The sequence below is a fragment of the Heptranchias perlo genome, chromosome 14 (genome assembly GCF_035084215.1).
Source record: "Heptranchias perlo isolate sHepPer1 chromosome 14, sHepPer1.hap1, whole genome shotgun sequence".
In the NCBI taxonomy this organism is placed as follows: Eukaryota; Metazoa; Chordata; class Chondrichthyes; order Hexanchiformes; family Hexanchidae; genus Heptranchias; species Heptranchias perlo.
In genome coordinates, this window is record NC_090338.1 from 49,937,912 (window position 1) to 49,960,901 (window position 22,990).

At 40.7% G+C, this 22,990-nt stretch overlaps 1 protein-coding gene across 1 annotated transcript in view; it reads left to right on the forward strand.

The window, feature by feature from the left end:
• ablim3 (actin binding LIM protein family, member 3) overlaps positions 1 to 22,990 on the forward strand; it is a 243,340-nt gene that overhangs the window by 215,332 nt on the left and 5,018 nt on the right. Inside the window, exons 16-22 of the mRNA XM_067996419.1 lie at positions 5,144 to 5,220; positions 7,383 to 7,530; positions 10,906 to 10,935; positions 12,625 to 12,683; positions 13,191 to 13,251; positions 13,835 to 13,842; positions 22,489 to 22,569. Of these exons, the coding sequence (XP_067852520.1) occupies positions 5,144 to 5,220; positions 7,383 to 7,530; positions 10,906 to 10,935; positions 12,625 to 12,683; positions 13,191 to 13,251; positions 13,835 to 13,842; positions 22,489 to 22,569 (464 nt within the window). The remainder of the gene's footprint in view (positions 1 to 5,143; positions 5,221 to 7,382; positions 7,531 to 10,905; positions 10,936 to 12,624; positions 12,684 to 13,190; positions 13,252 to 13,834; positions 13,843 to 22,488; positions 22,570 to 22,990) is intronic.

The window sequence follows — 22,990 nt, forward strand, 5'->3', positions numbered from 1 at the left end:
AATTCCCTTTTGAAAGTTACTATTAAATCTGCTTCCACCACCCTTTCAGGCAGTGCTTTTCAGATCATTACAACTCGCTGTGTAAACAAATGTTTCCTCATGTCGCCTCTGGCTTGTCTGCCGATCACCTTAAATCTGTGTCCTCTGGCTACTGAACCTTCTGCCACTGGGAACAGTTTCTCCTTATTTACTCTATCAAAACCGTTCATGATTTTGAACACCTCTATCAAATCTCCCCTTAACCTTCTCTGTTCTAAGGAGAACAATCCAGCTTCTCCAGTCTATCCACATAACTGAAGTCTCTCATCCCTGGTACCATTCTAGTAAATCTCTTCTGCACCTTCTCTAAGGCCTTGACATCTTTCCTAAAGTGTGGTGCCCAGAATTGAATGCAATAGTCCAATTGGGGCCTAGCCAGTGTTTTATAAAGGTTTAGCATAACTTATTTGCTTTTGTAATCTATGGCTCTGTTAATAAAGCCCAGGATCCCACATGCTTTTTTAACAGCCTTCTCAACTTGTCCTGCCACCTTCAAAGATTTGAAGGTACAACCCCAGGTCTCTCTGTTCCTGTACTCCCTTTAAAATTGTACCATTTAATTTATATTGCCTTTCCTCATTTTTACTACCAAAATGTATCACTTCACATTTTTCTGTGTTAAATTTCATCTGCCATGTATCTGCCCATTTCACCAGTCTGTCTATGTCCTCCTGAAGTCTGTTACTATCCTCCATATTGTTTACTACATTTCTGAGTTTCATGTCATCTGCAAACTTTGAAATTATACCTGTATATCCAAGTCCAGATCATTAATATATATCAAAAAGAGCAGTGGTCCTAATACTGACCCCTGGGGAACACCACTGTATACTTCCCTCCAGTCTGAGATACAACCATTCACCACTACTCTGTTTTCTGTCCTTGTTGTATCCATGCTGCCATTGTCCCTTTAATTGTATGGGCTTTAATTTTGCTAACAAGTCTATTATGTGGTACTTTTTCAAATGTCTTTTGAAAGTCCATATACGCAATATCAACCGCACTACCCTCATCAACTCTCTCTGTTACTTTATCAAAAAACTCAATCAAGTTCGTCAAGCACAATTTTCCTTTAGCAAATCCATGCTGACTTTCATTTATTAGCCCATACTTTTTCAAGTGCCAATTAATTTTATCCCAGATTATTGTCTCTAAAAGTTTCCCCAGCATCGACGTTAGGCTGACTGGCCTGTAATTGCCAGGTTTATCACCCTCCCCTTTTTTGAACAGGGGTGTAACTTTTGCAATCCTCCAGCCCTCTGGCACTGCCCCCATGTCTAAGGAGGATTGGAAGATTGTGGCCAGAACCAATGCAATTTCCACCCTTACTTCTGTCAGTAACCTAAGATGCATCCCATCTGAACCGGGTGACTTTTCTACTTTGAGTACTGCCAGTCCTTTAAGTGCCTCCTCTTTATCTATTTTTATCCTATCGAATATCGCTACTACCTCCTCCTTTACTGCTACAATGGCAGCATCCTCTTCTATAGTGAAGACGGATGCAAAGTATTCATTTAGTGCCTCAGCCATGCTCTCTGCCTCCACAAGAAGATCTCGTTTTTTGTCCCTAATCGGTCCCACCCTTCCTTTGACCACCGTTTTACGATTTATACGTTTATAAAAGACTTCTGGGTTCCCTTTTATGTTAGCCGCTAATCTATTTTCATACTCTCTCTCTGCCCCTCTTATTCCCTTTTTGAGATCTCCTCTGTACTTTATGAACTCAGCTTGGTTCTCTACTGTATTATGAACATTACATTTGCCTCCTTTTTCTGTTTCATTTTAATCTCTTTGGGGCAGAAATCGATTGTGAAATAACAGAGAGCTCAACAGCGCTCTCCGTTGTTAGTGACAAAATGGAGGAGCAAGTCCCAGCGTTCTCACATGCACAGTGAAACGCGGAAATCCGGAACTTGCTCCTATTGGTTCGCCCGCGATATGACAGCTTCAAATTAAAGGGATATCACACGCTGCAATCAAAGAAATCATTGACAAAGTACAAACCTGCTTATCTGCCCAGCTGGAAAGTAACTAATGACGCCACAAAACAGACATGCTTAAAAATACAGGTCGAAACTAAATGTTAACAGTTTGGTAAGTCTTAATGATTGCCAAACAACTAAAAAAATAGCTTTTAAAAATGTGGAGTCTCATTACTCCTTATTTTAATAGTTTTTGGTCATTAAAATTTTTTTTTAATTAAATTTTTTCTTTACTTTTCCCTTCTGTCTCTTTTATTTAATTCAATTATTTCTTATGCGCTTTTTTTTGCTGTCTGTAACTGTTTTTACATTGATTTTAATGTTGTACCTTTCACATCCTGGTTTAATGCTCCAAGCCTGCAGAGACAGTGAACGCAGCTTGTCAAAAATGCTGCGATCTGATTGGTCGGAGGGAGAGATCAATCCTTCTCCCAGGGTCCTAGCTTCACCTGAACTAACGCTGGGCTCTCCTCTGCTTCCTATTAGAGGAACTGGCCGACGAAAAGACTACAGAAAGTTAGTGGGTTAGTATATGTCTATGGAGCGGTGAGCTGTGTTGGTTCACCGCTCCGATCAATTTCTGCCCCTGTATCTTTAGTCATCCAGGAAGCTCTAGCTTTGGATGCCCTTCTTTCCCCCCTCATGAACATCTTGTTCAGTATTAACTAAATAAGCATTCAGATTTTCCCAGCTAATTAAACTAGAAAGGTGAATTAAATAAAGTCAAAGCTATCTATTAGACATGACCAGTGTTTGATAATCACCAGTACACAAATCCTCCAGGACATCTTTATGAGGTTGGCATTCCTGTACTTGTGAAGTTTTTGAAAAACATAGACATGCATAAGGAGCAGTGCAATGTCAAGAGAAAGTGGTAATGAAATACTACACTATGCTCTGGGAATTCCTAGTCCTCAAACAGGGGAGTTGGAACTGCTGACAAAGAATTTTTATAAAGGCCAGCTGAGCTTGTTAAAGGTTATTGATGAGCTTCCCACAGCTGTAGAAGCACATTGAAGCGTCAACTATCTGTGAAGCATCTCATGACACTTTTTTTACATTAAAGACACTATACAAGTTGCCATTGCTATCATCTTATGAAGGTTCAGTCCTGGAGTAAGTGAAGATAAAACGATTTAGCATGGCATTGGCTTCATTCATTCTATCATGGTATGTTAGGGTCTAAAACCAGCTTCACTCACAGAAATCATATTCCAGCTTAACTTTCTACAACTGCAATAGATTTTAGTCAGTGAAAACACTCTCTCTGGAATTTAGGCCTCATCAACAAAAGTAGTCTGAAATAGCAAAGCCAAAACTATCTACAACAAAAAAAAAACTAAGAACAAAAATAGTAAAAAAAAACAATAACCGAACAATTATACACGTTGAGTTGAATAACTGAAGAGCAAAGAGAACAGTGAACAGAACCAGAGCTTTTTGATGGGAAGCATGAATGTAGTGTCCATTATTAGGCACATCATAGTGGAGGATGTTGGCACCTTCTTTCCATATGATTGTGTCTCACCAGCACTTTGAACTTCCTAGCTGAAACTGGTGTTGTTGAGCCATTTTCCATTGCAGCTCTGCCCTCCACATCTGGATTCTCTGACTTTCACCTGTGATTACTCAGCGGCTAGTTAATCTCTTCACCCACTTCACCCACTCTCACACAAATGCTGTCAATATCATCCTTGCCCAAGTCAGTAATAAACAGTTGATGTTAATATTATGATTGATACCGTGCATAATCATTCATGTGTGGCAGTGAGATGCCAATCAAATGAATGACTCCAGTTGCTACAAAGAATAAAGTTACCACAAGAATGTTATTTGGAATTAAACAGAAAACATAACTGGAACCAAGCTATCTGCAACACTTAAATGTAGCCAGAACTACTTCTCATGTAACTCTAGCTACTGTTTTGTATATTTTAGATAGTTTAGTATTAAAGGATATTACAGAAAACAAATTCTAAATCTCAAGGGATTTTAATTATAATAGACAGGTGCAAAATCATCTGTGTTCCTATCTTAAGAGGCCAGCACTGGTTTAAAATCAGGTCATTGGCTATAATTTTTATTGCCATGTTCCTGACTATAATTTTCTTGATTCACATTTTGACTTGTTACGTTTTCTCTGGCTTTCGAACAAATGTTTTGTACTTAGCATCCTGTTGCGATATTGAATTCCCTTTTACGGTATAATGTTCCACTTTTTTGCATATTGTATACATTTGAGACCCATCTGCCTCCCATAGGTTTTATTTTCATCTTCAATAACAAACACTTACAGCAGAGCAGAACAACATAGTCATAATTAATCATTATTAATCTGTGGCTTGCGCTTCAGTGTGAATTTTAATTATAGTAGATTTACCAGCTAATTCACAAGAGAATATTTGAGCCAAAGGTAAATGTGAATGCCATTTAGAAACAATAAACTTTTTGTAGTCTATGTGTAGTAATAAATACATCTTCAAGTAATTCTCACAAATTGTCAGGGGGTAAAACAAAGGTCATATTGGAGCAAAAGTAACCATATCACTGAGAGCTCAAACATACAGAGGACATTACTATCTATGGGCTATGGGCACAGCTCCAGTAACTATCAAGAAAGATTAAAGGTGCTTAGGTTCTTCTCCTCAGAGCAGAGAAGTTTGATGGGAAATATGATACAGTATTTACAATCACATAGGAATTTAGTAAAAATGTATATTAATGAGCCATTCAGAATTGTTGCAGTGAAGCAACCTAACGTAACTGATTTGTGTAAAAGATCTAATAAAATATTTTTTATTTCACAGAGGGTTCCAGAATAAAGGATTTAATGGCGACCCAGAGCAAATATTATGGTAACAATTTAAGAAGGAGTTGGACGACTATTTGTTACAAAAAATATTAGGGTGTTAAAGTCCAGAATTTGATGAGTTAAGTCATGATGGAGTAAGTCTGCGGAATAGAGAATACGTGGCAAGAATAGAGAGCGAGCTGGGATCAACCCAGTAGCCTGGAGGGTTGTGCTAAATGGGCCAGTGGGGGTCTTTATGTTTTTATCTGGTCCCCCTTCTGATTTGCTGATTCGTAAAGACTGTTTTTGGTATATGTGCTTTGTTTTTCAGCACCGAGATGGAGCCGAAGATCCTCATCTGGCGCAGAGGACGATAGCCAAAATATTTGGGACCAGGGTATTCAGAGGGTATGAACTTCATCTCAAATGTATAGTTACTGGTAGAAATATGTTTATCCAAATGTAGAAAATTATACAGCATTAGGTAATAGGAAGGATAGAGTTTCAGTTATCGATTGTTCTTGATGCATATCAAGGACAAAGCCATTTACACATTAAAGTATCTTAAATTACCAATGTCATGTGCCAACATTGAGTAGATTCTCAAAGACCCTAGGTACAGTTCCTGACAGATGCTATTCAGTGCAAACCCAACCAAGTATTGGAAGTAAAATAGTAAATAAAAAGATGCCTTGCAAAGTTCTATTATGAACATTTTCAGAATCAATCACAAGCGTGTTTTACGTAATATATAATATCTATTCAAATGAATGAACATGAAATGTTGACATAAGTGGAAAATCAGCAAAGTATCCATTATAAGGTAAAATTTGAAAGTGTACAGAAAATGTCAAATCCTAAACATAATTTAAAAGAAACAAATGAAACCTCCTTTCTGCTCCTGATTCTTCAAACCAATCTTTTCTTACCCTGCTCCCCTATAGCTCATGCTGGGGCACAGTTCCGTAAGTGTTGACAGCACCTAGGTTTATTTTTTATTCCCAAATGAAAGTATTTTTTTTGTCAATGACTAATAAGAAGACGGATTGTCTGTGTGCTCGCTGTGCTGTACTCTGTTGATGGAAGAGAAAAATAAATCTGAATTTTAAATAAACAGAACCCCTAAATGCCTATGCATTTCATTCAGCAGTCAGCTGGACGAGTGCTAATGCACTACTTGAAATTCCTGGGACAATGTAAATCTGCTACATTCTCTGCAGGATACAAGTGTGACACATTTTGGGAAATTACCATGTTCGGTGCAGAGCAGGCATTTATCTTCACTGTAGCAATCTCCATATGGTACAGACACGACCTATTCAGCATTACCATATCACCACTGGAGATCCCACTTTCATTACTGTGATAGCTAAAGTCAATTCCAATTTCCACACAGTAGAAATGTGGTATATTTCAGCATGCTTTTATTATATGAAGTGCACTATGGCAGGTACCAAAGAATGCCCTGAGTCATTGAAATGACTGGAATGCTGCCCACATATCATGGTACTGTCATCATTACTGGGAAAGAGCTTCGAAGAGTCTAAATGTTATCCTTATACTGTAATTCACTTCCTCGCCCTCTCCAGCAATACGGCAGTGCTTCTTTAAAGCACAATGGCTTATTTCAAAGCAGAGTCTGCCGGTGAACGTCACTTGCAATCCTTCTGGAATCGAATTATTTTACTGTATCGCCGAGCCATCTGTTAGTTATTAACACAAGCGTCTTCTCTGATTTCACAGAACAGTATTTATGAATAAAAAAAATATTTACACAGAATCACCTAATTAGGCCTGGAAGCTGGTGGTGCCTCCTTACAATGCAGAGGGAGGAGCCCAGCAGGATTTTCAGCAAACCTAGATATTAGAATGAACGGCTACTGAGAATGAATCATCATTCTGACACGGTTGGGTTTAAAAACTATAGCCTGCACCTCTCTTCATTTAACTGCGACGTATTTAAACATTTTCCTCAAGGACTTTTGTAAAATGAATTCCCATCTGTTTACAACTGTTTGTGGGGAATGGAGAAGGTTAAACCTGTATTTATATTATGCACAGTTTTTTTTGCCATTTTTATTATATTCATATCTTTTCATGTGGGTGATGATGGACTTATTGTGCTGTGGCTTTTAATCTCAAAGAAACCATTAGCACAAGATGCACCAGGTCAATGTGCACCAGGTAATCCATCAATTTATTATTCACTACTGTCTTCATTGTTATTGATGTGGAGATGCCGGTGATGGACTGGGGTTGACAATTGTAAACAATTTTACAACACCAAGTTATAGTCCAGCAATTTTATTTTAAATTCACAAGCTTTCGGAGATTTTCTCCTTCCTCAGGCCTGAGGAAGGAGAAAATCTCCGAAAGCTTGTGAATTTAAAATAAAATTGCTGGACTATAACTTGGTGTTGTAAAATTGTTTTCATTGTTATTAAGCAAGTATGTATTATCAGTGTGCTTTAGTCCTATTAATTGATCACCACTGCTGTGGAATAATTAGAAAATCAGAATTATGGTTTTAATAAAGGTGAGATTTGATTCTCTCATTTCACCTGTTTTAGATACAGAGCGGCATTAACCGACTAATTCTGAAGGAGGAGATGAAAGCCAGATCAGGGACTTATGATAATGACCCTTGGTCGACACGCAGCTCCACAACAAGTAGGGAATATCTACAGAATGCAGGCTACGATTCTCCAGTGAATGGATGTAAGTAACAGCAAAACTACCTATCTGTAGATTCCATAAGCAACTCTTTGTCAAGCCTCCAGTTGTTCCTGACTTTACTCAGTGGGCGGTAGACTCCGATTCCTAACAGTCTTGTGATGATCTTGCCTGGGGGAAAGGCCCACTCTGTTGGTGTAATTGAATATATCTACATTTTCTACCAGTCCAAAATGTACTTTGGGAGCAGTGTTTAATCAGAATTCAGCCCAATGAATATTTAAATTTTAAGAGGCTCTAGTATCAAAGTAAATAAATTAACTAATGAAATTTCACCCAGTGTAGTTTTCATCCTGTAGTTGCAGGGTGCTAATGAGGTCTATGATGCACTGTGCTTTCAAATACGAGTTGGGCAACTCCATCAATGCCTTAGTAAATTTAAACCATAACTGGTTGAGCCGTACAAGCCAGGGAGGTCCCAGATTTCATTCCTTGGCTATACATTGCTAACCAGGGTAACGCTAGGGGTGCTATAAATAGCCTCAAGGTTCCTTAGTTAAGGAGGGAAATACTGGCCAGGGCTCACACTCCTAATTGCTTTCAGCGGCTCCTACTGGAAGTGAACATTGGGCAAGGAGGGGGTCAGGCTCGGCTGTGATGCTCCCCACAGTCAACAGGTCTGCCAACACTCACTGTCAAGATTCACACATGAATAACAGTCACTTGTGCAAGGGGCGATGGGATCCTGTGAAACCAAACCCCAAAGAGTCAATGCCTTGAAGAGAGGAGGGGAGGGAAAAAAGATATAAAGGCAAAGTTAGTTTAAGTTATATACTGGCTGCTCTTTTAATACAGCACAGCTTTGAAATTGGAAATATCATCACGTTACAACATAAAAAAGGATTCTGAATCATACTTGTGATTTTTCATTTGCAATGATAAATTATGTCAATCGTTTTAAGTGGCAACAATTCGGTGATTCATACCAGTTTATTATTTTGCATTTTGTGATTTATTAGAGGCCTTGCGCTCCCAATTCCTGATAATAGCTGCTCAAATATCTATGTGTGGGTCAGCAAAAGCCATGAATATAGTGTTCACTCATAAGCCAGAATAGGAGATCCTGGTTTAATCGGAAATGGGCAGGTACAGTGAATGTCTTCATTTCTGTCACTCTGCACTTATTTCCCTGGCCTTCTTCTGACACAACTGACTAGAATAAATGGAACTATTTCCTGTTATCTCTCCTGAGAATTCATTGTCTTGGGAAAAGGGAAGTTGCTTGGACTGTGTTTTAGTTAAAGTGTAGCTTGTTCTTTTACTGTATCAACTTTGAAGAAAACCACAGAGAGGGCAAGAAGCAATGTTTGTGATTCTGTGTCAATAATTATTGTTAGATACACAGGTAAAAATGTGCTTTTCAAGTTTTTTTTACTTCAAAAGTATTCCTACAGAGCTAACAAATGTTCAAAGTCCACTTGCTGACTGGTCCCTTTGATCTGTGTGCACAGCTAATATACATTTGGCACTGCCACCATAATCAATTACGAGGAATATAAACCCTGACTCCTCAGATATTTGAAGACTAGCTACCATGAGTAATCCAGACTCCCTGGTGTCTTGCTCATAGCATTAGAACAGTGGCAGAAAACTACATGACTGACCTTCACATGAAGTATGGTTTTTGAAGTCTGATTCTTCAAACACTTGAGAACTTTTCCAAACCAAATCAATAATATTTTCAAATTATGAAAGAAAATTCATTAGCCTCCAATTACACTGCATTTTTTTTGGAGAGGGTGAAAATAATGATCAGAGGATTATTTGTGATAAACCAGCAGAAATTGTGGCTTATAATCAATTACTGGAATAGAATATTAGTTTGTGTGAACAATGCAAACATAGCACTTTGTTTGCACTCACATTTGGTGATGTGAATAATTTGCAATGGATCTCGGCATTTGATAGTTAATTTACAGCAACTGTATCTATCATTTATTATAGCTCAATGTTCTTTTTAAATAGAGGCAGTGCTGTGGGGCAGTGAATTTGGGGGTGAATATGCCATATCAGGTTATGTGCAGGATTGCAGATTTTGCTTGCAGTTCCCACACAGTGAGTTCTTAATTCCATTACACTATCAGAGAGCAGAGCTGAGCAGAAACTAAGTTACTTGCACTGCAGAATGAAAATTGCCAACTGTTTTGCCATCCTGGACTGCTTTCATGCACTTCCTACCAATTGGCTCAAGTGCAGCATAGGCATAGGCCTAAGAAGCAGCTGCCTGGCTGCCACTCCTGGACCAGGGATACATGCAGGTTCTGAGGAGACGAAAAGAGGGGGGAGGAAAATAAATAAATGTAAAAAGTCTTGGTGATATTCTGTATATTCCTATTATAATCAATACAGATTGGTCTGATTTGCCCTCATAATGTGAACATGATTAGCAGGAATTCATTGTATTTCAAGTAAGCAGATTCAGGCCCTGAGCCTGAAATTATCCAAACTCTGAGTTTGGCTGAACAATACTACCGAATTTATGGGATTTTTAAGAAGTTATTTGATTGCCACCTTGTTTAATTGCTCCTCTACATTAAGGACTTCTGCACCTTCCTAAGGTGAATGGGTGGGAATAGACAACCAGCTCTTGGGCTACTCTTATTACTTTGTATCATTTATTGGGAAGTATATGAGAATGGCCAAGGAATGGTCAGTTCTTTAATTAACCCTCCCTGTATGAAGGTACACCTGGCCACTGCTCTACATTTCCCCAATGGCCCAGCCAAGATCATGAACTCAACATGATGAAAAATTTCCTTTGTGATCTAGGTGTGGGAAAATTTGAAACAGATTAATAAAGAACTCATATGATTTTTTCACACTTAATGTATAGAGGAAAGTTAAAACATGAACCCACAACCTACCCACTCGATGACATCACATATTCAATGCATTGAGCCAGCAGAGCACCCTGTGCATGTATATTTTGATTAATTACTATTTTCCCCACTTCACTTTTGTTATCCAGCTGGAGGAAGGAACAGCGATTTTAAAGCCATTCAAATTATGTTAATTTCAGCTTTACAGGTGATGGTATTAATTGTAGTTTTGCACCCACAGGCAATGCATTACAGTCACGCCTCCTTCCACACTTCAGTTAAAAAAATTACTACTAACAATGATTATCGTGAGTTTGTTAGAAACAACTTTCCAGTTGCTGTTCAGTTAAATAATTTTAATTGAATTATATTCTCCACTGTGATAAAAATAAATCGATTTTCTGTGGTTCACGTTCTTGCTTTGTTAGAAAATAAAATGCTTACTGGTAAAACATTTGGGCCAGTTTTTGGTAAGACAGATAGTCTAAGATGAGCAATGCTACTGCCTTATTCTAATTTGCTTTTAATCCTCTGATTACAGCTCTCAGAGGAATGTATATGGGTGACAGTGGTGAGTAAAAGGCAGTTTGTTGTTGAACTCCAGTTTCCACATTTCCAGGAACAGTATAGACTAGAAACCCTCCTATACAGCAGTGATTTAGTCTAAAAATTGTTGCTTCAGTCTGCAATTACAACTTTACACAACCTGCTTACTCTACCAGTTTTATATTCTCTTAACACCTGATACAAAGCTGTTTCAGATGCCTCAGTATATCAGTGCTGGGCAGTTTACTGCTGGTTGGAATCAGAGAGCACCTAATTTTAAACATGTTTGCTTAATAGGAGCAATTGGATGATGGAATGCCTCATCTGCTGCTATTGGGCTCTGCCTGCAGTACCCTATACAATCACAGTACCACATAATTATGTGCTACATTTCTTTTGTTTAATAGTGTGATACATTTTATTGTGTAATTCTGTGCTGCATTTCATCAAACAATTATGTGCTACATTCTATTACACAGGTATGTGCCACATTTCATCACATGTTTGCATAAGATCCAATATCAGTACTAAAAAAGAACAATTTGGGTGGCACTTGTGCCTGCTGTGTGTGAGTCACAATGCATATTTCACCTCGTGGTTTATTTTTTCTAAAACACTAATCGCCATAATGCGTTATCTGTCAATTACATCAGGCTGTTGACCTTCTCTGTATCTTATCTGCAGCACTGTCTTGACTATAATGCATCCATTTTGTGGCTCATATTTAATATCATGAATAGGTTTTTGCTGGTCTCCCTCTACAGACAGACCAGTCACATGAAATATTAAACCAGGTTAGATGTAATTCCTGTACTTATTATTTGTACAACTTATTACGTTATCTTTAAGTTACAATGCTGCACATTGTAAAATTTGAGCACCTTGGATTTGCGCTATTTATTTTTCTGTTTATACCGTCAGGTTACGTAACTCTTACTTTCCTTGAATTGTGCTGTACATTTTTGTGGAGCTGGAACCTCCCTTTATTTGATATCTACATCCTTTTCCCAGCTGGTAAAGCACGTGTTACAGTGTCCCTCCTCATCATGTCTACTGTTCTTCATAGTACACCCTGCCCAGACACACTGTAACACATTTATATTTAGTTATAAATAGTGAACAGCAGAGCTCTCCTCCCCCCCTTCCCTGTATTGAACAGAGCTCAGCTGTTCACTATTTATAACTAAATCATAACCGTCTGTATAAAGAACATATTTAGAAGTTTTCTATAAGTAGTTAATCGGGTTCATGCGCAAAATATTTTTAATTTTTTTTTTAAAAGAAGGTGTAATGCTACCCATCAACATTTCCTCTAGGAAATTTGGTGAGTTTCTATAACATCCTCTTCCCTTGTGATTGTTCCACATATATACTTGGTTACAGCAAGTATAGACTTTACGATTTTATCCAACACCAACCTATAATTTTTTATATATCCATCCTGACCGATTGGATAAAGCAGGATTCCTCTACACTTTAACTTTAGGCGCCATCTAGTGGTTCTGGGAGGAGCTACATTGTAAAAACTCACTTGTGCAAAGTTTGATCGAAACACTCCCACCATGGTGTTGTTGAGTTAGAATTTAAACCTTGAAAAAAGTTATGTTTCAGGCCTTGTTGTTGCCTGCATGATTCTCTAAGACAGTTTTGTTTTACCTTTGTCTCCAGTAATGCACACAGTCAATTAATAGATCAGTTATTTTGTTTTTCACAGATCCGCTGATTTCCAAGTCTGCCTCTCTTCCTGCCTACATGAGAAATGGATTACACAGGGTAAGATTTCATTTCCTTCATCTCTCTGTGGGTTTGCTCCTTGAAGGAGAAGGAAAGTGAAAGGGTGAAGGTATATTCAGTGTAAATGTCTGCTTCCATCTGATTTTATATATGTAAAGTTCCCTCCCCATTGAAGATATTTGAAATGTAGTGTCATTTCCCCAGCTCCAAGTATCCAGCTGCTATTGACATTTTTAGGTTCACCTGCCTCTCAGATGACATCCAAGGTATGAGATGTCAGTCTACATAATACAGTTTTAATAACATTGAACACATCATGGAAATTGTCATAATTAAAATTTATAATTTTACGTTTGCCTGCTGTGTAAGTATATATATATTTGCTGCTCTAATGCAGATTCTTTATAATGTTGATTAAATCAGTCTTGAAGGTAATGTGGCTTTTTAGTGCTCGCAGTGGTGAAAAACTGGTTGAAAGAATGTTATCTAAAATTGCAAATAACTAACAGGTTGTTTATTTTCACCCAACATCTCTGCTGCCTTTAGCCTCAGAGTGCTGACATTTTCCAATATGACAACGACAGTTCTGTTAACTGGGGAATGAGAGGTAAGATAATATCATTGGCTGTATAAAATAAAACATAAAATGCTTAACGAAAGACCAAAAAGCCATCGGTGGATCTATTTGCATTTTAACTTTAAGTGTGTTGGAGGTTCTTTGCACATTGTCAGAGTAATGGGCACACGCAGCATTGGCAATTAAAGGGGAAGTTCTCTCGTACCCTTCCCCAATGAAGAATCAAAATGGGTGAAAGGCAGTTCAGAACTTCTGCTGCCAGAAATATTATACATATATTTTAAATTTTGTGTCCAAATTTATGTGGATAGTAAAGTCGTCCCATCAGTATGTGTTGGCAATGCATCAGGCTGGAGATGAAAATGCAACTCATTAGTTGCAAAAGGAAAGCACTAAAAATGTTCGTGATTTTATAATACATAATAATGGCACTGCTGCTTAGCACCAGTGTCCCTGTATGAACATCTTGCCCTCAATGCCTGAAACCATTGACAGGAGCAGAGATGAATTTTAACTTTAGGGAGTAGAAGAGATGCTAGTTACACATAAGACTGCTGGTATGGCTTTGTTTATTATTCTGTTTCAAGTAAAATATCTTCTCTTCCTTTCACAGAATACAAGGTAAGAACTGCGGTTTGGAGCCTGCGGCCCTCTATACGCCCCTGAGGTAGTGCAACCACGAGTGAGAGAAAGGAAATGTCTTCTGCCATTACCTCTGATACCTTTCCAACAATTATATGTAACACTTTATTGCCAACTGATGGTCTCCATTTTAACTGCAGAAATGTATTAATACTCTTCCAAAAAACCAAAATTATCCTACACGATAATGTCAGACAACTTCATACCATCCCATAGTATAAGGATTATCTAATTACAAGTGAATTAATGGTATTTGTCAGACATCATTTTCATGGATCTGCATATTTATATGATAACCTTGTTACTAATATTACTTTTTCGGCTGCCCAGAATGATGAAAGCAGTAATTTGGAAGACTTCTATTGCTATTATAGAATTAAAGCTGATTATCTCCTCTTATTCTCTGTTATAAAATCTACACCCTGAGGCAATTCCTAGCCCACTTTTTTAGAACAAATGTGCTAATTTGTTGTTTTATTATGAAAGAAAATTAATCATCTGTTTGAATTCATGTTGAAATTATATATTACTCAAAGTAGGTGTTTAGTCAACCATCTCAAATAATGTAGAGTTTACAAGTTGTGATGTCAGCCTTGATACTCTGTAATTGCTCAATGTCTACTATCATTGAATTTACATACAGAAGAAAGCCATTCGGCCCATGGTGCCTATGCTGCTGTAACCTATTGAACTGGAGCTGTCTACTGTAATCCCATTTCTCTACCCTTTCCCTATACCCTCTCATATATTTTCTTTTCAAATACTTATCCAACTTAATTTTAAATAGGGTTATAGGGCTCGATTTTCACACCCCCGGGCGGGTGCGTTCGTGGCGGCGGGGCTGCGAAAATCGGGGATTCCCGGGGCGGGTCTGGAGCCCGGCTCCAACCTGCCCACTTCCGGGTTCCCCAGTGACGCGCTGACATGCGCGCGCAGCCCACGCATGTGGGACTCCTGCCGGCAATTAAAGCCGGCGGCATGCCACTTGAAGTAATTAACCAGGTACTTCAGGTCATTTACAGACCTGATTGACCTGATATTTTAGGAGGGGTGGGATTTTCAATCAACTGGGACTATTTCCCGTACTGGGGGAAACACTCCCAGTTCAAATGGATGTGTTGCAGCCATCAGCCTGTGGCAGCTGCAAAGGTCTATTTGACAGGTGTGGGGGGGGTGGAGACCCTCACTCATTGCAGGAGGCCACCCTGTCACTTTGGACAAAGTTTGGCCTCCACCACCCTCCTCCTAACAATAAAATTCACAAACTTGCACACTTACCCCGGTGTCCAGACACATGTACCTACCTTGCGGACCCCCTCAAATGTACATCTTCCGGATGGGGGCCGCCGTAGCTGCAGTCATGACCTCCTCGGAGGACGAACAGCATCACCAGCCTCGCTGGCCACGCCATCCACCTCTGACACGTGGAGCTCCACAACACAGTGCTGTGACACATCCACCTGCACAGCAGGAGGGAGGGCAACCGCAGAGAGAGATGCGTTGCAGAAGGCACTACCCTCGCCACAGGGTATACAGACCAAGGCTCAGCTTCCTAGACCTCTCTGAGCAGCAGTGCACACGGAGGCTCAGAGTCACTCGAAATGTAGTCGTGGACATCTGCAGCCTCCTTCATGCCGAGCTGCTCCCGGCTGGCCCGAGCACCATCTCTTTACCTGTCGCTGTCAAAGTCACCACTGCCCTCAACAAGTTCTCCTTCGCATCTTTCCAGGGTGCCACCGGGGACATCGCCGATGTCTCTCAGTCGTCTGCACAAAAGAGCCCTGCAAATACACCTACACCCACTCTGCAGTGAACAATGGGTGGCATCAGTTGTGGGTCTTCATAGTGATCCTCAGGAAAGGGCATTATTGCACAAACCAGACAAGATTCGCAAAGAGGTTCCAGTAGTGGTGACAATATAATATGTTATGTGAGTTGATCAGCAATTAAATATAAGTAAAAACCATGACAAACCCTCAAACACTCTTGTGCATCCCCTTCATGCTCACAACATGTTTGCCTTACGCTTCCTACTGCACATATGTGATGCATGCCCTGTGGCTGCAGCACAGGTAGTGGCAGGTTGAGTGAGGCTGACCGTGAAAGAGATGCATGAGAGGGTGAGTATGAGATAGAGCCATGAGATTGTGTGAGGATTGGGTTGAGTGGTAGTGGTGGGATGAGTACTGGCGAGGTGAGTAAGTGCAGGTAAGATGAGGATGAGCTTTGAGTTGGTGTGAGGAGTGATGTGATAGAGTAGTGTTGGCAGTGCAGAAGGAGATGTGGAGTGGGGGCGGTGATGTGGCAGACGGAGTATAGGGGAATGAGTAAGTGTACTCACTTCAGCTGACCTACTGAGGTCATTGAAGCACCTCCTGCACTGTATGCAGGTGTGTGATATGTTGGTGGTGCAGGTGACCTCCTCTGCCACCTCGAGCCAGGCCTTCTTCGTGGCAGAGGCAGGCCACTTCCTCCTGCCCGCCGGGGGGAAGATCTTTGTCGTCCCCCTCCTCACCCCATCCAATGAGACCTGAGTGAGGCATCATTAAACCTGGGAGCAGCCTTCCCCCTGAGCTGCTCCATGCTGGAATTTTTCCTATTTTCTGCAGCATCAGTCAGTGAAGGACGGCCCCTTTAAATAGAGCTCCTCCAGCTGACAGACCTTACTGCACATGCGCAGTCCGCCCGCTGCGCAGCTTTCCAGCGCGAAACCCGGAAGCAAAGGTAAGTACCTTCAATCAAGCTGCAATCGCGTGCGGAGCACCCCGATTTCACTGGGCGCGTTACCCATGCGCCCAGTCGACCCCCCGCTGCGAACCCGTCGCCCTCCTAATATCGGGCCCATAGTCTCTGCCTCAATAGTCACTTATGCTAAAGCTTTCCATGTGCTTAGAACCCTCTGTATGAATTTTTTTTCTAATTTACCTCTTCATTCTTCCTGTGATCATTCCAAGTCTTGTTACCAATTCGACAACCAGTGGAATCTTTCACTATTTATCCTCTCAGTACCTTTCCTAATTTTGAACACCTTTACTGGATTCCTCCTTAGCCTTCTCTGCTCCAGTGAGTAAACCCCCAATTTTCATGCCTTTCTTCATGTCTATAACCTCTCCTTCCTGGTATCATTCTTGGGGAGTCTTTGCTGTATCCTTTCCCTGGCTCTAATATCCTTCCTATAATGAGATGCACAGAAGTCCATGCAGTACTCCAGCAGAGGCCTGATCAATATCTTGTACAGATTCAACACCACTCTCTTGCATTTATATTCAATGTCGCTGTTTATAAAACCCGGAATCCCATTTGCTTTTGTTATGGCCTTTTCTTCCTGAACTCCCACCTTTAAAGATTTATGTATCTGCACCTCTAGATCTTTCTGTTTCTACATTCTGCTAAGAATCTTACCACTTAGGATGTTCTTCCTTTCACTGTCCAATGTCTCTACGTTGGGTTGCACCTGCCACCTATCTGCCCACTCTCTGAACCTTTCAATGTCCTCCTGCAATTTCTTCCATTCTGTCTGACAGATCCCTAGGGAACACCACTACCTACTTCCTGCCGATCTGAAAAATATCTACTTACCCCATTTTGCTTTGCGTCTCCTAGCCATCCCTCTGTCCATACTGTTACATTCCTTTAACACCAGCGACTCGCCAGTGACTCCCACATCCCATGAACGAATAAAAGAAAAAGATGCCATAACAAGTCTCTTATTTGGCGCCTATCAAACACCTTCTGAAAATCCATATTTATAAACTCATGACATTCCTTTTCTTTTAACACACGCCGTGATTTCCTCAAACAATTCCGTTTAGCTAGTCAAGCATGGTGTGCCCCTTTGTAAAATTGAGCAGTAAATGAGATATGATTCTGCCATGAATTTACAAATTAGTAAATTCAGCATCAGTGTATAACCTGCAAAAATATGAGCTAATTGCGACTGCAATAGCATCCATTGTAATTGTGGATATGTTGCGTTTATAAGAACTTTAAGATAGTGGGCATGATTTTGACCCCGAGCCGGGAAGGGGGCGGGGGGGGGGGGGGGGGGTTCAAATTGCGGACGAGAAACCCGGAAGTACAGGTTTCCCGGATGTCCTTACGATTTTGATGTAAGAATGTCTTTTATTTTGTTTTGTCGGTTTATCATCCAACTGACCGGCCTGATTGACAGGCTGGTCTCAGTTGGATGGGAGACCAGCCAGGGAGAGGACATCTTCAGGTAAGTCTTCAGTAAGTCTTTGTTTGTATGGATGAGGGGGGCATGGGTTGGCATGGGGCATGGGTTGGCACGGGAGTCGCCAGCCATGGGGGGAGGGATCAGGGGTCATTGCTGAGGTCCGCGATCATTGATGGGGGGAATTGGGGATCGGGGTCGGGGGGTCTGCGATCCGCGCTCGGGGATCAGGGTCGGCGGTCTGCGATCGGGGATTGGGGTCGGGGGTCCACGATCATTGTGGGGGTCACTGCAGGTAGGCTTGTTGGGCCTGGGGGAAGCACTTCTGCTCCTCCGGGCCCACAAGCTGCACCAGAAAGGCTCCTACCTGTTAGTCTTGGGCCTTCTCACCTCCTCTCACAAGGCGTGAAAGGGAAGGCCTGGGAATCCCGGCCCCCCAGGGTTGAAATTGGAAACTGTGGGAGAATGGAGGGCTGTAGCCTCCTTGAAAGGCTTTAAAGCCTGACCCGCCTCCTGGGAGCGGGTTGGTCGCCCGCTTCTCATTCCGCCCCGGTGAAAAACAGAAATGGGAGGGTTGGAGGCAGGTTGGGAGCAGGTCTGAAATGGTTGCTACTTTGAATGCCCCCGCCCCCCAACCTGCCTGTTTTTCACTGTTAAAATCGTGCCTTTAATGTCATTCAGGCAGGGCAATGCTGATAGCATTGTGTAACAGCCACGCAAAAATTAAATCCATTAAAATGTATTCAAGCACATCCAAAAATCATTAAAGATAATGTGTAGACTTTAAGATATTTTAAATATACTCATTTATTTCCCATGGTGTTGTTAACAGATTTATATAAATTGGGTTCTTGTTTCTACTTGTTGCTGCTGACAGTCAGTGCTCTGTGTATCATGATCAGATGTCCTGCTTATAAGGGACTCGACAATACTGCAGTACTACATCATACTTCACACAGACACAAGACTTTAAATAACATCAATAGATTTATTCACCGATAAAACGTCACTATGTTTACCATTTTACAAACAATCTGCAAATAATAGAGAAATGTTCCACTTCTATTGCTACAACACTAACAAGCCTGTCACTAAAACACTCTGACATACGACATTCTCTGATACAACACACCTCCCCCAAAACACTGATACACCACACTCTGACACAACACACCTCCTGCTAAAACACTGATACACCACATACTGATACCACATACCTCCCCCAAAACACTGATACACCACACACTGATACAACATACCTCCTGCTAAAACACTGATACACCACACTCTGATACAACACACCTCCTGCTAAAACACTGATACACCACACACTGATACAACACACCTCCCCCAAAACACTGATACACCACATTCTGATACAACATACCTCCCCCAAAACACTGATACACCACACTCTGATACAACATACCTCCTGCTAAAATACTAATACACCACACTCTGATACAACACACCTCCCCCAAAACACTGATACACCACACTCTGATACAACATACCTCCCCCAAAACACTGATACACCACACACTGATACAACACACCTCCCCCAAAACACTGATACACCACACACTGATACAACACACCTCCCCCAAAACACTGATACACCACACTCTGATACAACACACCTCCTGCTAAAACACTGATACACCACACACTGATACAACACACCTCCCCCAAAACACTGATACACCACACACTGATACAACACACCTCCCCCAAAACACTGATACACCACACTCTGATACAACACACCTCCTGCTAAAATACTAATACACCACACTCTGATACAACACACCTCCCCCAAAACACTGATACACCACACACTGATACAACACACCTCCCCCAAAACACTGATACACCACACTCTGATACAACACACCTCCTGCTAAAACACTGATACACCACACACTGATACAACACACCTCCCCCAAAACACTGATACACCACATTCTGATACAACATACCTCCCCCAAAACACTGATACACCACACTCTGATACAACATACCTCCTGCTAAAACACTGATACACCACACTCTGATACAACACACCTCCTGCTAAAACACTGATACACCACACACTGATACAACACACCTCCCCCAAAACACTGATACACCACATTCTGATACAACATACCTCCCCCAAAACACTGATACACCACACTCTGATACAACATACCTCCTGCTAAAATACTAATACACCACACTCTGATACAACACACCTCCCCCAAAACACTGATACACCACACACTGATACAACACACCTCCCCCAAAACACTGATACACCACACACTGATACAACATACCTCCTGCTAAAATACTAATACACCACACTCTGATACAACATACCTCCTGCTAAAACACTGATACACCACACTCTGATACAACATACCTCCTGCTAAAACACTGATACACCACACTCTGATACAACATACCTCCTGCTAAAACAGATACAGCACATTCTGATACAACACACCTCCCCCAATACATTGATACACCACACTCTGATACAACACAACTCCTACTAACACAGTGAAACACCACACTCTGACATGGCACGCCTCCCGCTCACAAATCATTATAGCACACTGTCTGTTTGTTACATTGCAATAACCTATCTCTCACTCTGGGTACTTTGACGTTCAAAGCTGAAGGTTTTCTGGGCATTGACTGCTTGTGTAAATGTAGACCTTCATTGTTCTGACAGCTGAGGAGTCTCCACTGTTTTATGGCTTCCATGAGCTGACATCGGGGCTTTATTTAAAAGTAAAAGCAGGGAGCAGGATTCCCTCACTTGATGCAATGGGGATCATTGGTCTCCTGCTTCCAACAGGTCTTCCTGTGGATTAGGGGCATCACGTCATATAAACTGGGAAGAGCAGCCTATGTTGGTTTTAGGTATCTGTTTCAGAACCACTTCCTAGGGAATCCTTAGCAAATATAATTCTCTCATATACCCTTTGAAATAATCTAGTCAGAATGAATTGTGTAATTTTCTCATGGATGATGTTGTTACTTTTGTTTTTAAGTTATTCTTGTAAAGGTTAAACAATTAAACTTAATTTTATTGTAGCATTTTAATTCAGCTGTTTGAAAGAATGTTAGTTCTGGCTTAACTTACAAAGCAGTCACAGCGATTGCCAAATTTGTATAGTTATTTCTTCCTTCCAGTAATTAATGAGCAAGTTGATCTAAAAAGATTAGTAACTAAACTGACAGGATAACCAAAGCTAAGCCAAAGAATTTCCACAGGAGCAGTCTGTTAGGTGGTAAGGCATGCATTGATGGAGCCAGAGTTCATAGCCAGCAAATATCAGAGGCTTGTATGCCAGGTCTCTCTGACATTTTAATTGACCCATCATGGTGACCACATTTCTGAATAATCATTTGATGGAAGTAGCTTAGAACTGAAGAAGCTTTTCATGGCAATCAATCGCTAGAAATAATTACAAATTGTCGTATCGATAATAATTTTATTGAACACATTATGTTGTGCAGCATTTATTTTATTTTCTCTAACTTTCAATTTATGAGTCACTTATGTTATTTTTAGAACAATGATTTTAGTCATAGTTAAAGTGCTGATGATCTGATTGATGATCTCCCTATCTTTGTAACCTCCTCCAGCCCTATAACCCTCCAAGAACTCTGTGTTCTTCCAATTCTGGCCTCTTGCGCACACCCCACTTTCTTCGCCCCACCATTGACGGCCATGCCTTCAGCCATCTGTAATAGATTGGATAGCCAGATGGTGAAGGATAGAAAACTAGAGCCAGTTCAGTTGCTTCCAAGCCTTTATTCACAGAGATCCACATTACCCACTCCACACCCTAGATAAGCTCTCATATAAATGGACATAAGAGAGTCCCCATGTCTAGGCACTAAGCTCTTCCCTCCCCATACCTCTTTGCCTCTCTCCACCTCTCTTTCCTCCTTTAAGACACTGCTTAAAACCTACTTCTTTGATCAAGCGTTTGGTCACCTGTCCTAATGTCTCCTTCTTTGGCTCAGTGTCAATTTTTATTTGATAACACTCCTGTGACGTGCCTTGGGACGTTTTACTATGTTAAAGGCACTATATAAATGCAAGTTGCTGTTGTTGAGTGAACTAAAGCATTTAAGAATTAAAAAAAAGGTAAGTGCACTGTGAAGACTGTTCAAAACAGGTTGTTATAGAACCACAGTAGTTGTTCATTAATCCACCATCATTTTGTTGTCGCAATCGTAAATACTTCCTTCTGGAAACAATACTGACCTCACATTAAAGTGTACATAAAGCATACAAGGAAATTTGTTTTAATAGTTGTACCCATCAACAAACATTTTCACCATTATCTGTAGTTCAATTTCTAAAATTCTTGTTCTTGTTTACATTCTAAAGCAAATACATTTGAAGTGGTTTGGTAACTACAATTGGTTGAGTTTTGTTTCTTTTCTAGATTTATCCATTTCAGCTGCTAATGGTAACCACCAGAGGTCGGAATAAGTTGCCAAAAGATGTTGACAGAACGAGATTAGAGGTGTGTAATATAATACAACTGTGCCTCTGTGATACCTCAATAGGCCTAAAGTTTCAAAGTACCTGCGTAATGACATAAAGTCCACAACCAAAAGTCTGTGGGGAGAAAAAATTGGATAAGGGCTGTATTTGGGCACAGGTAGCGTGATGCACTATTACCCTGCGCAGGCAGTTCGCAAGTTTCAGCCGGCCCCAGGACTCACCTGCAATCAGCGCTCCATTCCAGACCTTGCATGTGGAATCAAAGCAATTCGCACTTTCCACCACCAGAAGGAGCTCCATCTCTTAAAGGGACGATGTTTCTTTGAAATCTCTTAAAGGTAACTGGTACCTGTCATTTGCTGAAAATAACAGTCTACTGTCTGCAGGGAGTCTGAACGGAGATCAGACATCGCATACGTAAAACACAAATGCAGTTCCCA